The sequence below is a fragment of the Haliotis cracherodii genome, unplaced genomic scaffold, assembly GCF_022045235.1.
Source record: "Haliotis cracherodii isolate W230 unplaced genomic scaffold, xgHalCrac1.p SCAF_3, whole genome shotgun sequence".
Lineage (NCBI taxonomy): Eukaryota > Metazoa > Mollusca > Gastropoda > Lepetellida > Haliotidae > Haliotis > Haliotis cracherodii.
Window position 1 is genome coordinate 47,937,955 of NW_027266286.1, and position 18,738 is coordinate 47,956,692.

The 18,738-nt window shown below is 41.1% G+C and overlaps 1 protein-coding gene across 1 annotated transcript; it reads left to right on the forward strand.

The window, feature by feature from the left end:
- The first annotated feature begins 7,044 nt into the window (after positions 1-7,044).
- LOC139475170 (uncharacterized) lies at positions 7,045-16,503 on the forward strand. Its single transcript, XM_071258426.1, has 7 exons — positions 7,045-7,201; positions 9,476-9,587; positions 10,628-10,743; positions 12,437-12,463; positions 13,228-13,345; positions 14,519-14,628; positions 16,330-16,503. The coding sequence occupies exons 1-7, from the start codon at positions 7,156-7,158 to the stop codon at positions 16,440-16,442; spliced, it is 642 nt and encodes a 213-aa protein (XP_071114527.1). The 5' UTR covers positions 7,045-7,155; the 3' UTR covers positions 16,443-16,503.
- The last annotated feature ends 2,235 nt before the right edge of the window (positions 16,504-18,738 follow it).

The window sequence follows — 18,738 nt, forward strand, 5'->3', positions numbered from 1 at the left end:
TTTACATGTGAATAACATTCCTTGTTAAATGCTTTTGTTTAGGTATGGACTATGTTTGATTTATTTGTATAGTGTGCTGTAATTTTGGTTAAACTTTGATGCAATATGACTTAAGTTTCTTATATGACTGTACATTCTTTGTAATCAGCCAAGTATTACCCAACCCCTTATTGTGGTATAGCTCGTCACTAGGGATCCTCGTTATTATTTGAACAGAACATTCTTGGTGATCAGCCAAGTATTACCCAACCCCTTACTGTGTTATAGCTGAATTCACTATTGCTCCTCGTTATTATTTGTTTAATCTCAAACCAATACCTTCTGGATCTGCACACGTTGTGCAAAAAATGTCGGCTTTATCGTCCATTACCCCTAAAGGCTAATGGACAGCGCGCTGTCAATACTGAGAAAACATTTATGTAGATACCGATGACGCAGATTGTTTTGTCAGTGCAAGACAAACAGTGGATGTACTGTTATAATCACGTAGGAACACGAGCCGTAGAAACTAGAGTTGGGTATGGAATCCTAGAAGGGACATTGTCGTGTTGTCGCGCTTACGAAACTGAGCCAAAACTCACCAATTTAAACAAAGCGCGACAGCACCCGTTGGTGAAAAAACCAAAACATTATTCAAAGCCCAATAAGGCGAAATTGGTCAGAAGTCGTGTTGTCGCGTGGTCGCATTAGCACTGTGGTTAATCAGGTAAATTTTTACATGTTTTTTGCTAAAAACTGATGTGCCTTCTAGGTTTCCGTAGCCGGGCGGTATCCTCTCGCTCAACCACTCAATTACACAGGGTATGCTGTGTTCGGACGTTACCCATCAACCTGGCATGACGGTACACTCTTCTGCGGCGGTGTATGTGTTCGTTGACGTGACATGGGATTCAAGCTGTTGTTCTAAGGGTGCAATGTGAATACCCCTTGAGCTTGAGCGCTCTGATTGTGACCGGCAATAACGTGTAAGGATATCATTAGAACTAATAATAGACGCCATTGAAAAATCGAAAGGAAAACCAAGACAAGAGTTGTTGGAAACGAAAACGCATACCCAGAACGACAGGACTATTCACTGTGTTACTACCTATAATCATAGAAAATGCAGTCTAATGCCTGTGTTCTCTGATATTCCGGTACTAGAGCAAGAAGAAAAGACGAATTGGTGCCCCAAATGGCTGCACCGTATAATAAAATAGGCTTAATCTTTACATCAAATATTTTAAAGAATATGTCATCAGACAAGCACCCGAGTTCATTTAATGATCTTAAAAATTCATAAAGTGCTAGTTTACCTTTTTGGCATGTTTATTTCACTGTTTTTATCATATTCATATTTGAGTGCAACATAACACCAAAATATCTATTTTTATTTTGTTTAAATTATATTGTTTTACAATTTCGATAATTTGGTTATTAAAAGTCCATTGTTCTTGTGTTTTCCAAATTCCTTATTTTCGAAATACCACTATTATTGTTTTGTCTAAATTAACTGTCAATTTCCATTTAGTACAATACTTATTGAGAATATTTAGTTGGTTTTGTAAACAAGAAATCGTATCTGAAAACAATACAATATCATCTACGAATAAAAGTATCAACAATTCTATATTTTCAGGAAATAGTTGTACAAATCTAATGTTTTCATTGTGTAAAGTATGAACGAGTTCGTTTATATACAGAGAAAATGATAAAGGGATTAAAACACACCCTTGTTTTAAACCTATGTGAGATTCAAATATATCGGAAAATTTTCCATTGGACTAGACGGTATTTCGTACTCAGATTTCATAGCATTCAACATATTTTCTTTTAGGCCTGTATGCTCCAAGAGATAATGTAAATATTTTGTATCTACGGAATCAAACGCTTTTTTTAAATGTACGAAAGCGACGTAGAATCTACCTTTACGTTAGACAAATGCTTGTCGAATAGAGCATTAAAAACAAAAATATTATCAGAAGTAGAGTAACCTTCACGAAAGCCACCCAAACTCCCCTGCTTTATCATCACTCCATATATTTCTTTCCATACAACTGGTCGAAGTCTCATCAAATGACATTTGTGGTGTCCCCCGCCGTGATATTGCTGGAATATTGCTAAAAGCGGCGTAAAACCTCACTCACTCACTCACTCATCAAATGATGCTATTGTTTTTATGACTAATGATATTGGTAGATGGCTAGATTGTGTGATGTTTTCAACGTAACACTGGGGGCACGGGTGGCCCAGTCGTCTAAGGCGCCGCGATTCGCTGTGCAGAGTTGCGTCCCCTGGACACGCCAGAAACCTATGATTGTGGGTTCGAATCCCAGTTCGCCCCGATTATGTTTCTAGGTTTGTCAGCACCATACCCGTGCTCGTGGGTTTCACCGAAGCGGTAAACGTCTGAGACCTGCATCACTTCGGGCTTTCCCCCCGCATTAAGCTGACACGCCGTGATATAACTGGAATACTGTTAAAAGCAGCGTTAAACCCAATTCACTCACTCACTCAACATAACACTCATTTACATTCAATAATTACTCCAAAGTTGCCAAGATTTGTAAAAAGCCTCAGTTACGACCCATTAAAACACTGATTTTCAGTATCTGAGACAACTGTTTTGATAGTGACAACAATTATCCCTGCAGTGCCCCCTGATTCCCGACGGTTGATTTTGGCTCGATCGCCGATTGACAAGGGCGACGCCATGTTTGTTTGTAAACACTGAAAGTAGTACCTACTTGACCTATCACATTTGCATCCTTACCCGAATATGACCCCGTTGGGTTAATCTTTCCGAGAAACCCATCCATTAAGTGATACATACATTGAATTCCCATCGGGTTAGAAAGGACCAAGTTCATATCTTGGATTTTTTACTGACGGTATACGGTCTCATATTAGGTCAGTAAGAACCATCTTGGATTTTTACTGACGGTATACGGGCTCATATAGAGTTAGTAGTTCTGCTCCCTGATTGGTCATTCTCACTTTGAGGCATTATAATATATCGTATATGCACGGGTTCAAATATCATTTCCCATGCACAACTGTATTGTTTACTTCATCCGCACGGCATTGTTGACGTCATTAGAATGTTATTGTGATGTGAGGTCGGAATGACGTCACACTAAACAGACCTCAAAGCTGAAGCTGTTGTCACTCGATAATTGTGTTTTTCTAAGACGGCGGTCATGATCAGAGCGATTAAGAAATAATGTGTCATACTCGTGTAAGAATTTAGGTATTTATGATTTCTGACACTCGCTTCCTAACATCAGTATGTTCGAAACATCTAAGATCTTACTCAGTGCATTCTCAGCGGTACCATAGTCTGTCCCCCATGGCCAGACACTGGAGAATAAAACGGAATGAACCCAACTCAAGTCTAGAATGATTTGGCAAGTGTAGATTGCCTCGACTCTAGCTTCTGAAATTAAGCTTTGTGCTGGGCTCCATTTAGATTTTTTAAAATTATTTTGTAGAAATATAATGCGATAACTCTACTTCTGGGAACAAATGTTGTCTAACAGTACCTTTTCTGTTAGTGGGATTTTTTTGTGTTGTGGGGGTAGGATATTCGTAAATCTGTACTCTACGTGAGACCTTATTTTTGTTGGAGTTTCAACGAAGACAATATGCTGTTATTCGAACATTGATATAAAAAATCTCTTTATTGACCAATAACAATGAGGATTCATTTAATAGCTGGTCATCTCAAAGTAACAAATTTTTGATAGAAGCCTTTCAAACAGCATGAATTGCAGGATGGGAGCATCCTACCAAATTCGTGACAAAACGTTGACTTACTATCATCAGCGATATGTTCTAGAATGAATAACAAATACATGGGGTTTTGGAAAATTATTAATCCATAAACGTCTAGATTGTATGGGCATCAGCGTAAAGCACATTACAGTCTACACAGCTTCGAGGTATAACACTATTTGTGTAGTTAAGATAAGACCCGTGAAGATCCGGGGTAGAAAAGGTCTTCATAAACCCATGCTTGCCGTAAAAAACGACCATGCTTGTCGTAAGAGGCGACTAACGGGATCGGTTAGTCAGGCTCGCTGACATGGTTGACACATGTCATTGTATCCCAACTGCGTGGATCGATGCTCATAATCTCAATCACTGGATTGTTTGGTCAAGACTAGATCATTCACAGACCGCCGTCATATACCTGGAATATTGCTGAGTGCGGCGTTAAACAATACAATAGTTAAAATAAGATAGTAGGAAGGGAATGCCTTGCCATCATTATCTTCTCTAATACGAACCTTAAAGGTTTATAATATGTAGAAATACAGGACAAATCCTGTGATCCAGTGAGCGTGGAATGGTTTGCAGAAAATGTTCCTTACCGCAGAATTTTTATGATTTAAATGCAGAATTTGTATGGAACTAATGCAGAAATAGCGTTTGCCGGAGCTGAACGTTCTTATTTTCCAAAGTCAGATATGGGTTCGGAGAACTGATAGTAACTGGTGTAAAGGACTGGTGGAACCTGTTCGTTTATGTTTTGGGGTCTCTCAGTGGGCGTCCTGGCGGTAGGTGTTCACACATATATTCACGGAATAAGCAAGAGTGCCGACAAGACTGTCATCGTGAAGTATTTTCAACGGTTTGTTTATTATGGCGGTTTCCGAGACAAGATCGAATGTGAGTAATTTGTTTGGAAATATTTTTCATTTATCTAGTTTCGTGTCAAATAAACAGGTTATTATACTAGCTGCGGAAGTGGAAACATAAAACGTCAAAACAAGAAAATAACCAGTCATGCTAAGTTATATTACCTTTTATGTCATATAGAACACGGGAAGAATATGTTTTCCAATTACTTTACAATGCCGGATTAAGTACAAACGTTGAATACCCATTCTGTAAGTGTAGCCCGTGTTATCTATCATCTTAATTTCATTTAAATATGATGTATACTTAACTGACGGCCACACGAATCTTTACAACTTTAGTTTAAATCACTCTAGTTTAAAAAACCCAAAAGATAGATGCATGAAGTAAAATGTATTGAAAAGATCAAAATCTCAACGAGAACAGTATGACAGTCATAGAAACATCCAATATTGGCATGACAGTTGCCCGTATTGAGGTGGGGTAGCAAAAACAAGCTTTCAACGTAATTGACAAAGGGCAGACCTATCTAAAATCGTTCAAGTTCAATGACACGTCACAATGATAGCATGTATGACCACAATCTGCTACAAGACACGTAAAAACGCTCGGGCGCACAGAAAAGTCAGTCGTCAGCTGACGTCACGTGGGATAAGCCGCCATTCTTCTTGGACGGCCTGGATCAGTTCTTGTCGGTTGGTTGGAGGATGAGGTCGCTGTCGAACACGAGAATCGATGACATCCCAGAGGTTTTCTATGGGGGACGTCTGAGGAGCGAGCAGGCCACGGCAAGACGTTGACGTTGTTAGCTGCAAGGAATCTGTACGATTTGAGCTGGGTCTGCTGGGTCATTGGGGTCAGCCGTTGTCATGCTGGAAAGGAGACAACGTGGCTGCTGATAAAAAAATCTAGGACATCCATGTAACGCTGAGCTGTCAAATTTCCGTTAACGGTGACCAGTGGTGTTCTCTCCTGACCACAAATTCCTCGAAAACACCATAACACCCCCTCCACCATACGCCACGACCTCCTGGACGCAACCTGTCGCCGTTCGTTCTCCCTTTCGGCGATAAACACGCTGTCTTCCATGAGCTCTGAACAGACTGAACCGGCTTTCACCAGTGAGGACGACCCTCTGCCAGTCACCTCACTGACACCGACGTACATTGCGGGCCCATTTCCTTCTCTGTCCTCTCTAAGGTCTGTAAGCCCTAATTCCTTGAGGCCTGAGTCAACTGGCCACTGTCTGTCGACTAACCATATGACGCTGATAACGTCACTGTCAGAAATCAATTCCGAAGATTCAAAATACACAAGTACTGGCCTTCACTGCGCGTAGTTACCCTGTGTCTGCCTGTCTGATGTCTGCCCGGTCTGATTGTAACGTTGCAGTAACACGAGTGCAGCCAAGGGTTCTAGCAAAGTGAGCATGTGTTGCTACCATCTTTATCATGCCCAGTGCCCGCTAGCGTTCTTCGGGTATCGACTGTGGCCTTTCTGTGGTGTTTTTTAGTCAGTGTGAGTATCATGCCGTCCGTATCATATTTATACCTTTCTTGCACGTGTAGTTTCTGTTTCTGTTGTCACCAGTTTCTGCATCGAGCATTGTTCTGTCTGAACGATGTGTTTTGCATTGATTTAGTTTCAACTTGTGTTTTCAATATTTGCAATTTAAGTTTTAAGTGGTAAAGTTGTTTTGGCCGTCAGTTAAGTTACTGTCAATAATTTACACAGTCACTATAGAAACAGCCATTGACAAAACATCAGTGAAACAGATATCCGTAAAGCAGTTTATTATCAAAGCCTCGAAAATGACGAAAATGGCATTTGTTGCAAAAACTTTCCAGCAGTTTTGTGAGAAAAAGTTGTGACGTTCATTCTGTAATATCATTTTCGTGTTTTGGAGGTCCTGGGGCAAAGCGCACGGGATTACGAAATATCACCATCTTGACTAGTACATTTTCAGTGTTTATTTAAAGCAGACTTTAACGTAGCTCGCCTCCATAGATGCTCCAGACTACTTCAGTATTTATTTGCTTTGACAGAAATTTGCATCAGGGAATAAAAGATATTATTGGTCACGATAAAACATATATGGACGTTCTGTTCATTCAAATACAAGTACGTGAGGAGGGTGTGAAGCTGGGCCGATATACATGTTGACTTGCTATCAAATTTTAAGAGCCTGTGGTATTAACTTTATCAGACCACAACGACTTAAAAAAATTAAGGGGTTGCGTTTAAGATCATGGATCGACCTTACCAGTATTGACGAATTGAATTACATTGGAGATGCATGTTACTCTTTTCAAAGGTTTGCCCTAATTCTCACACTTTTTGGATGCTGTAACTGCTGCAGGTTTATGTCAATACCAGTTTGTGCTTAGTAGCCACGGTGTTTGTAAAAGGCGGAGACATTGATAAAACAAGTTCTAAACAATGTAGCGGGTCTATTAACCAGATATATGTAGGAGTGAATTCTACAATCTTCATTTTCTCTCACAAGTCCAGCCGTGAACGACGTCAAAAACCCTAATGCCCACAATGAGGAACATCGCAATTTGTCTCTGCTTTTTCTCGGGTAAGATGACCTACTTTATGAAATCTCAAAGTATTAATTTTAACGGGAGCCATTAAATCAGATTAATATTTAATTGTCAAACTATATTTACTCGTTGTTTATGTTTTGACCATGACTGTGAAAACTAACGATTTTCAGGTTACATTTATTAAACCAAATAATAACTGTAGTTTATTTTTTTGTTTTTCGGACTGTGCTTTCATATACCCCGTTCACATGCGCCTCTATACATATGTATGTATATGTGCATACCTGTGTAGAAATACTTACGTGAGTATACTTGTCATGTGAACGCTTTTAATCATGTGTGTATATTTACAACAGGAGCAAATTTTCATCTTGTCTGGAGCAGGTGCAAATGTCAATGTAAATTTGCACTGTGTGTATATATGTTGCAATGTGAATGTTTATGTTAACGTAAGAGGATGATCTAATTAATATCTGTTCGTTTGCCAACACCAAACATGTTGTCAACAGTTGCCAACTTTAGAGGCGGTGTTTTCTTTTGGTTTCAAGGAGAGAAAAAATAGTACAAACTGAATCAAACACATTTTGCTTCATGATCACGCGAAAATGTTCCGTGAAACAACCTGTTTTGTGTTGAAAGTCATGAACACACTGACAAAAATGTGTGCCTTACACAATTTACATACTTTATTTACATTACACACCTAAGTTGTATAATGTAACTAGTAAATTTACAAGATATATGTATAGTTACATATGGGCAAAAGTACTTACGTTAGTAAATGTTATGCATGTGAACGGGGTATCATATTGCTTGCAGCGAGTGACCTCAAGTTTACGTGTACCGCTACGTGTAATTCATCCCACTATGCAGTGTAATCGATTAAGTAGAAGTGTACCGTTATGCATGTGTCAGTCAGAGAGTGATAATTGCTTGTCGCCGAATCAGCAATTGTGCAGTTATTTCCGGCTAGGGTTTTGTACAGGAAACGAAAAAAAACAAGACAATATGTTTGTGTTTCACATAACAGTAAACGTTATAGTTTCTCAACATAATGAGTATCTGGTTACAATAGACAAGATGAAAATCGACTGATATTGTCAGAGCGGATAATCTGTTCCATTTGAGGTATATGGCTCGGTATTTGGTGTGTACATGTTCCATACACCAGACTTAAAGGTATAATGATCAAATCAATAATTTCGTTTGACGGATCTCGGATATAGTACTTTTGAAAATTTAATGGTTTTTTTTATTTCTTATTGTCTCTACTTTGGTCTCACAAGGAGAAAAATTACTTTATCATCCACAACTGGCTCCAACAGGAGATATCACTTGGGTGAGATCACGCGATATCTACATTGTAGATATCGCTGCAATGAAATTGCATCACATTGCTTTGTAGACCACTGTCATTGGTTACCATGACGTCACAATCAAATGACATCACTAATGTCTCTGCTACTGAAGCTGTTAACAGTACTTTTTACACTTTAAACACTGCTTATCATTGTCTACAAACTTGCCGTTGGGTGTTAAATAAAATCTCACCTTCGTGTATTTTGATATAAAATATATCAACACTCGATAAAAGTGGAAAAACTTTTTCCACTTTTATCAACTCATGATATCAAAAGACACTGAGGTGAGATTCTCTATATCATAAATTGTCATAAAATCTAGCCATTTGACGCAAAGCAGGTTAACAACAAGTACCGGCCGGGGCATCACGTGATCTGTTATGTATCACACATAAATAGTTCACCGAAAACAAGTAATGATCGTTTTATTCCAGGTGTGAGGACCCGGGTCTTAATCAACCCATGCTTGTCGTCAGAGGCGACTAACGGGATCGGGTGGTCAGGCTCCCCATTGCGTATCCCATTGCGCGGGTCGATGTTCATGATGCCAACCACTGGACTGTCTGATCCAGACTCGATTATTTACAGACCGTCGATATATAGCTGGAATATTGCTGAATGCGACGTTCAGTCGTTTCAGGTGCAAGGAGTACGAGAGGCCATTTCGTTTGAGCCACCACTAATTACGCGATACAGAGTTGCGTCCCCTTGGTGTGCCAGGGTCTTGTGATAGTGGATTCGAATGCCTGACCCATGGTCGTGGATTTCACCAAAGTGTTAAAGGTGTGAGACCTGTATCAGTTTGGGGTTTCCAAATACTGTTCAAAGCGGCGTTAATACAAAACTCACTAACTTACTCTAAGTTCGAATTATATCATAAGCTTCACGTGTTATTAATTTGTGTGCTTTTAAAAATGTCATATTTCCATATACGTGTATTTCCAGCTTTGGAGTTCAACGTGAATGCTCAGACGGAGTGTGACGTAAATAAAATTATGAGATGTAACCAATTTCTTGCAAATATCGGCAGCAATACAGTTTTACCGGAACAATGCAGGTACGTCATTAAACTACATTTCCCGTCGACTTCATGCTATAATTACTTGATATATTGGAGGTGGGGAGAGTTTTATTGAATAAAATATATTGTAGCCGAAATTTCTTAAAATAATTAATCATGCTCCAGACTGTCAAAAATTAGAATTTGCCTGACACGCGAAAATGAAATTGTGACAATATGTTTTTCACTCTTTTTCTGACGTGCCCAAGGGACGCAACTCTGTACACCGAATTGCGGCGCCTTATACGTTTGGGCCACTCGAGTGAGAATAGATCTTCAGCAACCCATATTTGTCGTAAAAGGCGACTAAGCTTGTCGTAAGCGGTGATTAACGGGATCGGGTGATCAGGCTAGCTGACGTGGTTGATGTATGTCTTCGTATCCCTATTGCGTAGATGGATGGTTTCAAAACGCGCAAGCGAATGATAACATACCCGTTTAGAACCCTACGAAATTGTAAAAATCATTCTACCATGCATTGAAATGTCCCATGGAACTTGGTACACTGGCATCATCTGTAAAGAACACATCACACAGTTAAACATACAGGCTCTGATCATGAGTTCTGATTTAATTTCAAATATTTTCGAAGTTTTGTCGAACTCTACTTGTAGGAATGTGATTTAAGTCTGAGTGAGTGAGTGAGTATGGTTTTACGCCGCTTTTAGCAATATTCCTGCAATATCACGGCGGGGGACACCAGAAATGGGCTTCACACATTGTACCCATGTCGGGAATCGAACCCGGGTCTTCGGTGTGACGAGCGACCGCTTTAACCACTAGGCTACCCAACCGCCCCTGATTTAAGTCTGAGAACATTTTCGCAAATGTTGGCTCTCGAATATGAATCGTCTCGTCCCCATGTGGTTACACGAATGATCGCCGTAACGTGATCATCAGTGGATGGGACACGGTTAGGGATCGCAACGACGCATTAGTGCACCTAAGTCTAAGTAGGTTATAAGGCTTTGAGCTGCTAGCTCTCCACGAACAAATGTATACACTGTACAAACATTGACTTGCATATATTTGCACAGGATCTACGAGGAATACAAGGCGTGTGTGCTTGGTGTAGTGGGATGTAACGCTGCGAACACCATCGCCCAGGCGGAGGCACAACTGGCTCAAGCTGGAATCGACATGAAGCTATTGTGTAAGAAAATAATACGTACATCTAGATATGTTGTATTACGTCATGACGTAATACGATGATGTCATAGAACAAAACAAAGAAGTATCATTCAGATACAGAAGTTTGCAGGGGCGTTCTCCTTTTTCTGGTGTGTTTATTGAAACAGTTATTGAATCTCATCGAACGGCATGAAAAATGATTTCTGAACACATTCACATTCTGTATATTTTCTGAACCGCCTCCGGTAGTGGTAGAGCGTCCGCCCGGAAAACCGAAGGTCCAGGGTTCGATTCCCGGTCGCGTCATTCCAAAAAAACGTTAAACAATGGTACTTGTTGTTACCCTATCTGGCGCTCGGCATTACTGGGTGTAGGTTCCACGGAGTGTGTAAGCAATATCCACAGGGAGATAATAGCGCGGTCGTCATATCGTACAATCCGGGAAGGTCGTTTAAGTTCGTTTTAGAGATACAGATATTGCATATGCAGGTTTGAATGCTTGGCTCACTCTAACTCCAAATCTAATCTATGCCCCAGCGGTGTGAAGTTCACCTTGCGTGACCTCCTATTGGGTGTCTTTTGGTCTTCACTCACTCACTCACTCACTCGAGCCACCCAAAACCCACTCACTCACTCACTCACTCACTCACTCACTCATATCTTCAAAAAGCAAATAAGTAATTCCCGTGAAGTCAGTATGAAGTTAAAATAAGTACATCAGGAATAGCCCCAACACTGTCCCCTACGTATTAAAGCATCACAACATCATACAGTCGTGATATTCAGTTGTGACCAAACTCTTTCCACAACGGGTAGCCTTGTGGTTACAGCGTTCGTTCGACACGCCGAAGACCCGGGTTCGATTCCCGACATGGATGCAATGTGTGAATCCCATTTCTGGTGTCCCCTGCCGTGATATTGCTGGAATATTGCTAAAAGCGGCGTAAAACCGTACTCACTCACTCACTCACTCTGAATATCTCCAATAAGTGATGTGAATGAACACTGAATTGTTACGAGGTGGATTGAACATGGGGATGAAATCGTAATAGAACTACTCAAAAACTTTGAATGGCATATATATTCCTTACGTAGGACACGAATATGCTTCCGATGGTAGTCCTTATAGGGTATAGATTCCACGGACCTCAGAAACACAGAAACGAAATAGCGCCGTCTTCATAACGTATAATCGGAAAAGATCGTTTAAGTTCATTTTCGAGATACAGATAACAGATATGCTGGTTTGAATGCTTGACTCACTCTAAACCTAAATATAATCTGTGCCCCAGGGCTGTAAAGCTCACCAGGTGTGGTCTTCAAGCTGCGCGGAATAGCATCGGAGTGATACATCTGATTTTAATGGGATCGGAGATCTTCTAACTTTGCTAAGTGGCGATCTGGTCTGCCTGCACAATACCAAGGGTCGTGGGTTTGTCCCAACGCTCTCCCCTACGTATTAAAACAGGAATATTCCTAACAACAATAATTGCACACTCTTATAAGATATCATAATATATACAGTTGTGATAGTCAGCTGAGACCAAACTCTTCTCATAATCATGAGAAACAGCTGCCAAAATCAGAATCCATTGTTAGATAAGGACAATATCATAAGCATGTGTTTATGAATGACTATGTATCATGTCTGACAACCATAGTTAGTTTTGTCGCTTCTTTCCTTTTCGCTATACCACTGTCTTGTCTTATTCCAGGCCATGTCGGTGTCGCAAGCACAAAAGGTATGGTTTTCTGAAGTCACATTGACCCGCTTCATAGTTCTGGGGGGCACGGGTGGCCCAGTCGTCTAAGGCGCCGCGATTCGCTGTGAAGAGTTACGTCCCTTGGGCACGTCAGAAATCTATGATTGTGGGTTCGAATCCCGACTAGTTTCTAGGTTTCTCAGCACCATACCGGTGCTCGTGGGTTTCACCGAAGTGGTAAACGTCTGAGACCTGCATCACTTCGGGCTTTCCTCCCACATTAAGCTGACACGCCGCAATGTAACTGGAATACTGTTAAAAGTGGCGTTAAACCCAACTCACTCACTCATAGTACTGAATTTCTCCAAAACGTAACGAGTGAACACAGAAGTGTTACGAGGTGGATTCAACATTGGGATAAAATCGTAACAGAAGAGAAAAAATACTCAAAAATTTTGAATGACATATTCCTTTTTTAAATTCCACAAAACTGATTTTAAAGTCTCTGATCAGGATCCATACTAAACTTGGAGTAGTATACATGTATATTACATCCAATACATGAATTTATCAAGAATATCAGTTACCACTAACATACAGTGTGTTTATTACATAATACTACCACTGAATTCGTCTGTATCGTACGTATCATCCGTTACAAATAACAAATATTTAGTATACGAGCCGTTTCTGGTACTATAATGTTATTCTTGTTGGGGATATGTTGACCATTATAAATGATTTTTGTAGTATGATTTATTTGTTTCTATTACGTTTAAACTCCCATTTCCATTTTGCCTCAGGCCCTGAAGACGTCACCAAATTTCCGAGTCAATGCAACATCGTCGACATCTACAACTGTGGCTACATCTTGGCTCAGGAGGTTCAACAGGCCGGCAGTGACGACGAGAGAGTATGCCAGTATGTAAACTAGAGCATTATGTTTTATGTGTAGAATCAGGCAGGGGGAAATAAACAGTGGCATCAGTCTCACCCCTCAGGTAATCCCAGATTGTACAACTCTGTTGGTGTGCGCTAGGTATGGCGTTTCTCGTAAGGCAATCGGTTGAGGATAATTTCAGCAAAATCCCCGTATAAACGGCAAGGGGCAGAACTTCGGATTTTGCACGGAAACTGATAACTTAGGTTACAAATGAATGTAGAGATTAACATTCATGTGAGAGTTCTTGATGATTTATTTTGTTATTGTATTTAATTCTGAGTTATCACAAAAATTTAAATTTTGATTTACTGTTGCTTCTCGGCGGATCCGTGATTGAACAACTAAGTAATGACCTTACCACCTTTTTACTACAGGTGGGGGCATGGGTGGCCCAGTCGTCAAAGGCGCCGCGATTCGCTGTGCAGAGTTGCGTCCCTTGGGCACGCCAGAAACCTATGATTGTGGGTTCGAATCCCGGTTCTCCCCGATTATGTTTCTAGGTTTGTCAGCACCATACCAATGCTCGTGGGTTTCACCGAAGTGGTAAACGTCTGAGACCTGCATCACTTCGGGCTTTCCTCCCACATTAAGCTGACACGCCGCGATATAACAGGGATACTGTTAAAATCGGCGTTAAACCAAACTCACTGACTCACTCTTACTACAGGTTTGAAGATTACATCCGGGCATGTAGTTACTATTTTTCTACAGGTAGATGCCAGGGTGTAATCTGCAAACCCTGATTACAAAATTACGCAAATTTTGACAACATTGGGCTATAAATGGACTCCATACATTGTATCATCTGGGGAATCAAACCCGGGTCTTCGGCGTGACGAACGAAGGCTTTAAGCACTTGACTACCCCCCTGTCTTAGCAACGTGTGGAGGCCCCCTTTTCACCAACTAACCAATCACAAATGCCAATCGATCAATAAATCAATCAAAGTCAATCAATCCATCATAAAATCAATCAAACAAAATCAATCAAAATCATTCAATCAATCAATCAAGCACAAATGCCAATCAATTTGGTCAATCAATCAATTTGGCCAATCAATCAATTTGGCCAATCAATCAATTTGGCCAATTAAACAAACATTACGAAGCTTGTTATTATCATATATGCTTCATCTTTTTTCCTTTGAACAGAGCTGCCACCAAGTATGTTACATGTCTCAACAAGCTGACATCGTGTATAAACGACCCGACCTTCACACAAGCCAGACAGACGTTGGAAGAAATGAATCTGGAGGATATATGTGAGGCCATCGATATTAATTTGTGACTGTGTTTCTTATCTTCTTGTCACATGTAAAATAGCCAATACAGTAAGCATGTCTTATGGGAGAGTTGAGACCATTCTAAGGAATGAACTGGGCATGAGAAAGGTTTCAGCATGCTGGGTTCAAGGTATCTGAATCGTTTCAGAAAACGTTTCGGGTTCATCGTCTTAATTGCGAATTTACGCCGTTTTGAATCCAACAACCCAGCTGATTTTTGGTGAGCGTGGATGAGTTTTGGATTAATTACTCTCAGCCAGAGACTGATCAACAGTCAAGCCAGTGGAAACATCTAACGCCCCCTCTCCCGAAGTGGCAAGGTGATGGCTTCGGTTTTCTGGGAGTCCAAAGCTATTCCACCCAAGGACCGGTGCACTGTCGCATTTATGGCCAGTGTTATGCTCATCTGCTTAGGCAACTGTGAGAATATCAAGATTAAACGTTGTGGAAATATCACTGAAGGTGTGTTGTTACACCAGGGCGAGTCTGCTGTCGCAATGGTTGCAAAGCATGACAGTGGCTTTGAAATTATTGAGCATCCTCCGTGTTCATCAGATTCAGCACCGTCAGATTTCTTCTTCCCAAATTGAAGAAAGAACTGTCTTGCAAGCATTTCGCAAACCGCGATGACGCCATGCTGTTGTGGAGGACTGTTTTGCATCACCAGAAGGAAGCCTTCTACACCATTTGGATTCAGACTCTCAGGGTGGATCGAGACACTCGAGATGGATCAGGCACTCGAGGTGGATCGAGACACTCGAGATGGATCAGGCACTCGAGGTGGATCGAGAAACTCGATGTGGATCCAGGCAATCGATGTGGATCCATGCAATCGATGTGGATCCAGGCACTCGAGGTGGATCCAGGCACTCGATGTAGATCCAGACATTCGAAGTGGATCCAGGCACTCGAGGTGGATCCAGACGCTCGAGGTGGATCAGGCACACGAGGAAGATCCAGACGCTTGAGATGGATCCAGGCACTAAATGTGGATCCGGGCACTCGAGGTGGATCAGGCACTCGATGTGGATCAAGACGCTCGAGGTGGATCAGGCACTCGAGATGGATCCAGGCACTCTATGTGGATCCGGGCACTCGGTTGGATCCAGACACTCGAGGTGGATCCAGGCACTCAATGTGACACTTCAGTATCGTTTGCAGAAGTGCGTGGACCGCGGGGGGGGGGGGGGGGGGGGGGTGTTAAGTTGAGAAATAATTAGCAACTAACTCCATCAACACAGCTCAGCCACCCTTCGTATATACATGTAACAACATACTTCAACTATTTACTATGTCGTGAAGAGCCGGGGTAGAACAGGTCTTCAGCAACCCAGCAACCCATGCTTGCCGTAAAAGACGAGTATGCTTGTCGTAAAAGGCGACTAACGGGATCGGGTAGTCAGTCACGCTGACTTGGTTGATGCATGATGCATGTCATCGACCCCAATTGCGTGGATCGATGCTCATGATATTAATCACTGGATTGTCTGGTCCAGACTCGATTATATACAGATCGCCGTCATATAGCTGGAATATTGCTGAGTGCGGCGTTTAACAACAAACCAAAATTACTCTGCTCTTCAATCGTGGGACTGACATGTCGCCAAATGTTTTCACGATGAGTAGCTTTTATGTTTTTGCACAGATTAAATCAATGCAATTTACTGCTCTTTTCTTCAGGTGCACAAGCGTTTGCATACCCGTCAAGTTCCCCAAGTTTCCATGGCAACACTATTGCCAGCATAATATCTATGTCGCTGTTATTCTGCTTCTGGATGTTGAAACGCAACTGAGGCATGTAATGAGAACAACCAACACTTTGTGAACTGATGATATAATAAAGCTATAATAAGAGCAGTTTGTGTCATTTTAGTCAAACCAATTCTATGTCACGCGGACCGCCTCCGTGGTCTAATGGTAGAGCGTCCGCCCGGAGAGCGGAAGGTCCGGTGTTCCAACCCCGGCCGCGTCATACCAAAAGACGTTAAAAGATGGTACTTGTTGTTAAAACAAGGACTGGTCGGCTCGGAGTCAGTATACTGTGTCTGAGTCGGGTATTCATGTTAAACTGCGGCATGGTATCTCAGTGGGCTAGCACTATAAATCGGCATCAGTCCGGTCTAGTTCAAGCAGCCACACATATACACACGCGTGCATGTTCGTCGCTATATAAGCGCAATAATCTTGGACGCGACGTTAAACCCAATTTCACCTCACATCTATGTCACACGTATCTTACGACATGGTCCCCGTGTGGCAGGAACAGTGCTATTCGGCGTTAGGCAACAAACACGTACATGCAATGTTATGCCAAGTGTGCGGGTGGCGGGTTCTACCGGTAGAGTAGGACATGATATCCATTTTCGCGAACACCTGGGCCCTGTTCCACAGAGCGATCTTAGTGATACGTTGATCGTAAGCCATGGTAAAGTATGGGAGTTACGACCAACTTAGCACTAAGGTCGCTTTGTGGAACATGGCCTTAGGCCCCGTTCCTCAAAGCGATCTTAGCGCTACGATGATCGTAAGACTATGCTAAAGTATTGGACTTACGATCACCTTAGCACTAAGATCGCTTTGAGAAACGGGGCTCAGGGTGTCATCTCTGTTCGTCACTGATCCATTTACAAATTCTAACCACTATTTTCCTTATCGCCCAGTGGAATCTGTTTCGGCAGATAATCGATACCGAAAATTCTCCGGCGCTTTCTGTATATTTGCTACGGATATACATTTTAACCCCATATAAATTAGGAGCTGGTCTCGTGACTCTCATAAGGAGTGAGTAGCAATTCAACCAAAAGTCGTGTCATTTTAACCATGCGCGGATATCGTACAGAGAGTTTACATCATATGGGCAGTTCCTCCCACATCAAGCTGACACTGTTCAAAGTGGCGTTAAACCAAACTCACTCACTAGCTTAGGGAAAGTTTATTCTTTATCCTACCATGACACTGAAGAATACTTAATTCTGACTGTTGAAAATACGATCAAAATCAGGTATCGAATTAACAAGCATCTTCATGCAAAGACATTGCGATCTATTGATAGCTTACATATCGATACTTATCATAATGGCTGCTGACACCTCATTGTTGAAGGATTTGGACACAACAGCTTACCAAACATGATGAGATTTTTTCAAAACACGCACATTTAGGTAAAACATAATTATCACTACATGTATATAGTGCCAAAACAGTCACACCTTTTCCACATGCTGTTTGAATGCCGAGAAATTACTCAAATTACTGTTCTCTACGGTGGCCCATAAGGGACATTGAATTCGTTTTTCAATATTTTGATATTTCACTCACTTTTATCGTAACCTTTTGCAAATTAACACGATTTGTCTTACAAATGTGTGATAAATCATGTGTAAAGAAGATACTGAATGGCTGAAAACTAAAATGGAAATGTCAAAAACAAAAACGAAAATGTCAAAAACGAAAATGAAAATGTCAAAAACAAAAGCGAAAATGTCAGAAACTAAAATAAAAATGAAGAAAACTATTTCCACCGCGGTGAAAACTATTTATACCACGGTGGAAATATTATCACCGCGGTGGAAATAGTTTTCTGTGGTTTCATTTTAGTTTTCTGACATTTTCGTTTTGGTTTTTGACATTTCCATTTTAGTTTTTGACCATTTCGTTTTGGTTATGGACATTTCCATTTTGCTTTTTGACATTTTCGCTTCACATTTCGGCGACTCAATAGCTACTTGAAAGTACATTTTCCATGTTTTCGGTTGTTTTTAGACATGATTTATCACATATTTGTATCATGACAAATTGTGTTAATTTGCAAAAGGTTACGATAAAAGTAAATGAAACATCAAAATATTGAAAAACAGACTCCATGTCCCTTATGGGCCACCGTAGTTCTCCCATGCCATTAACAAATAATTGCAATAATGTCTTACGTGTGGATTCCATACACAAACATTTCCGTAGACAATTCAGCCAAGAAATCACAAGTGATCAAGGGACATAGCTCTATTTTATTCACTGATATTCTGCTAACATGAAGTGATTGAAGCGGCCGGTCAATACCACCACAAAGCCAATATATGCACTTCACGTGCC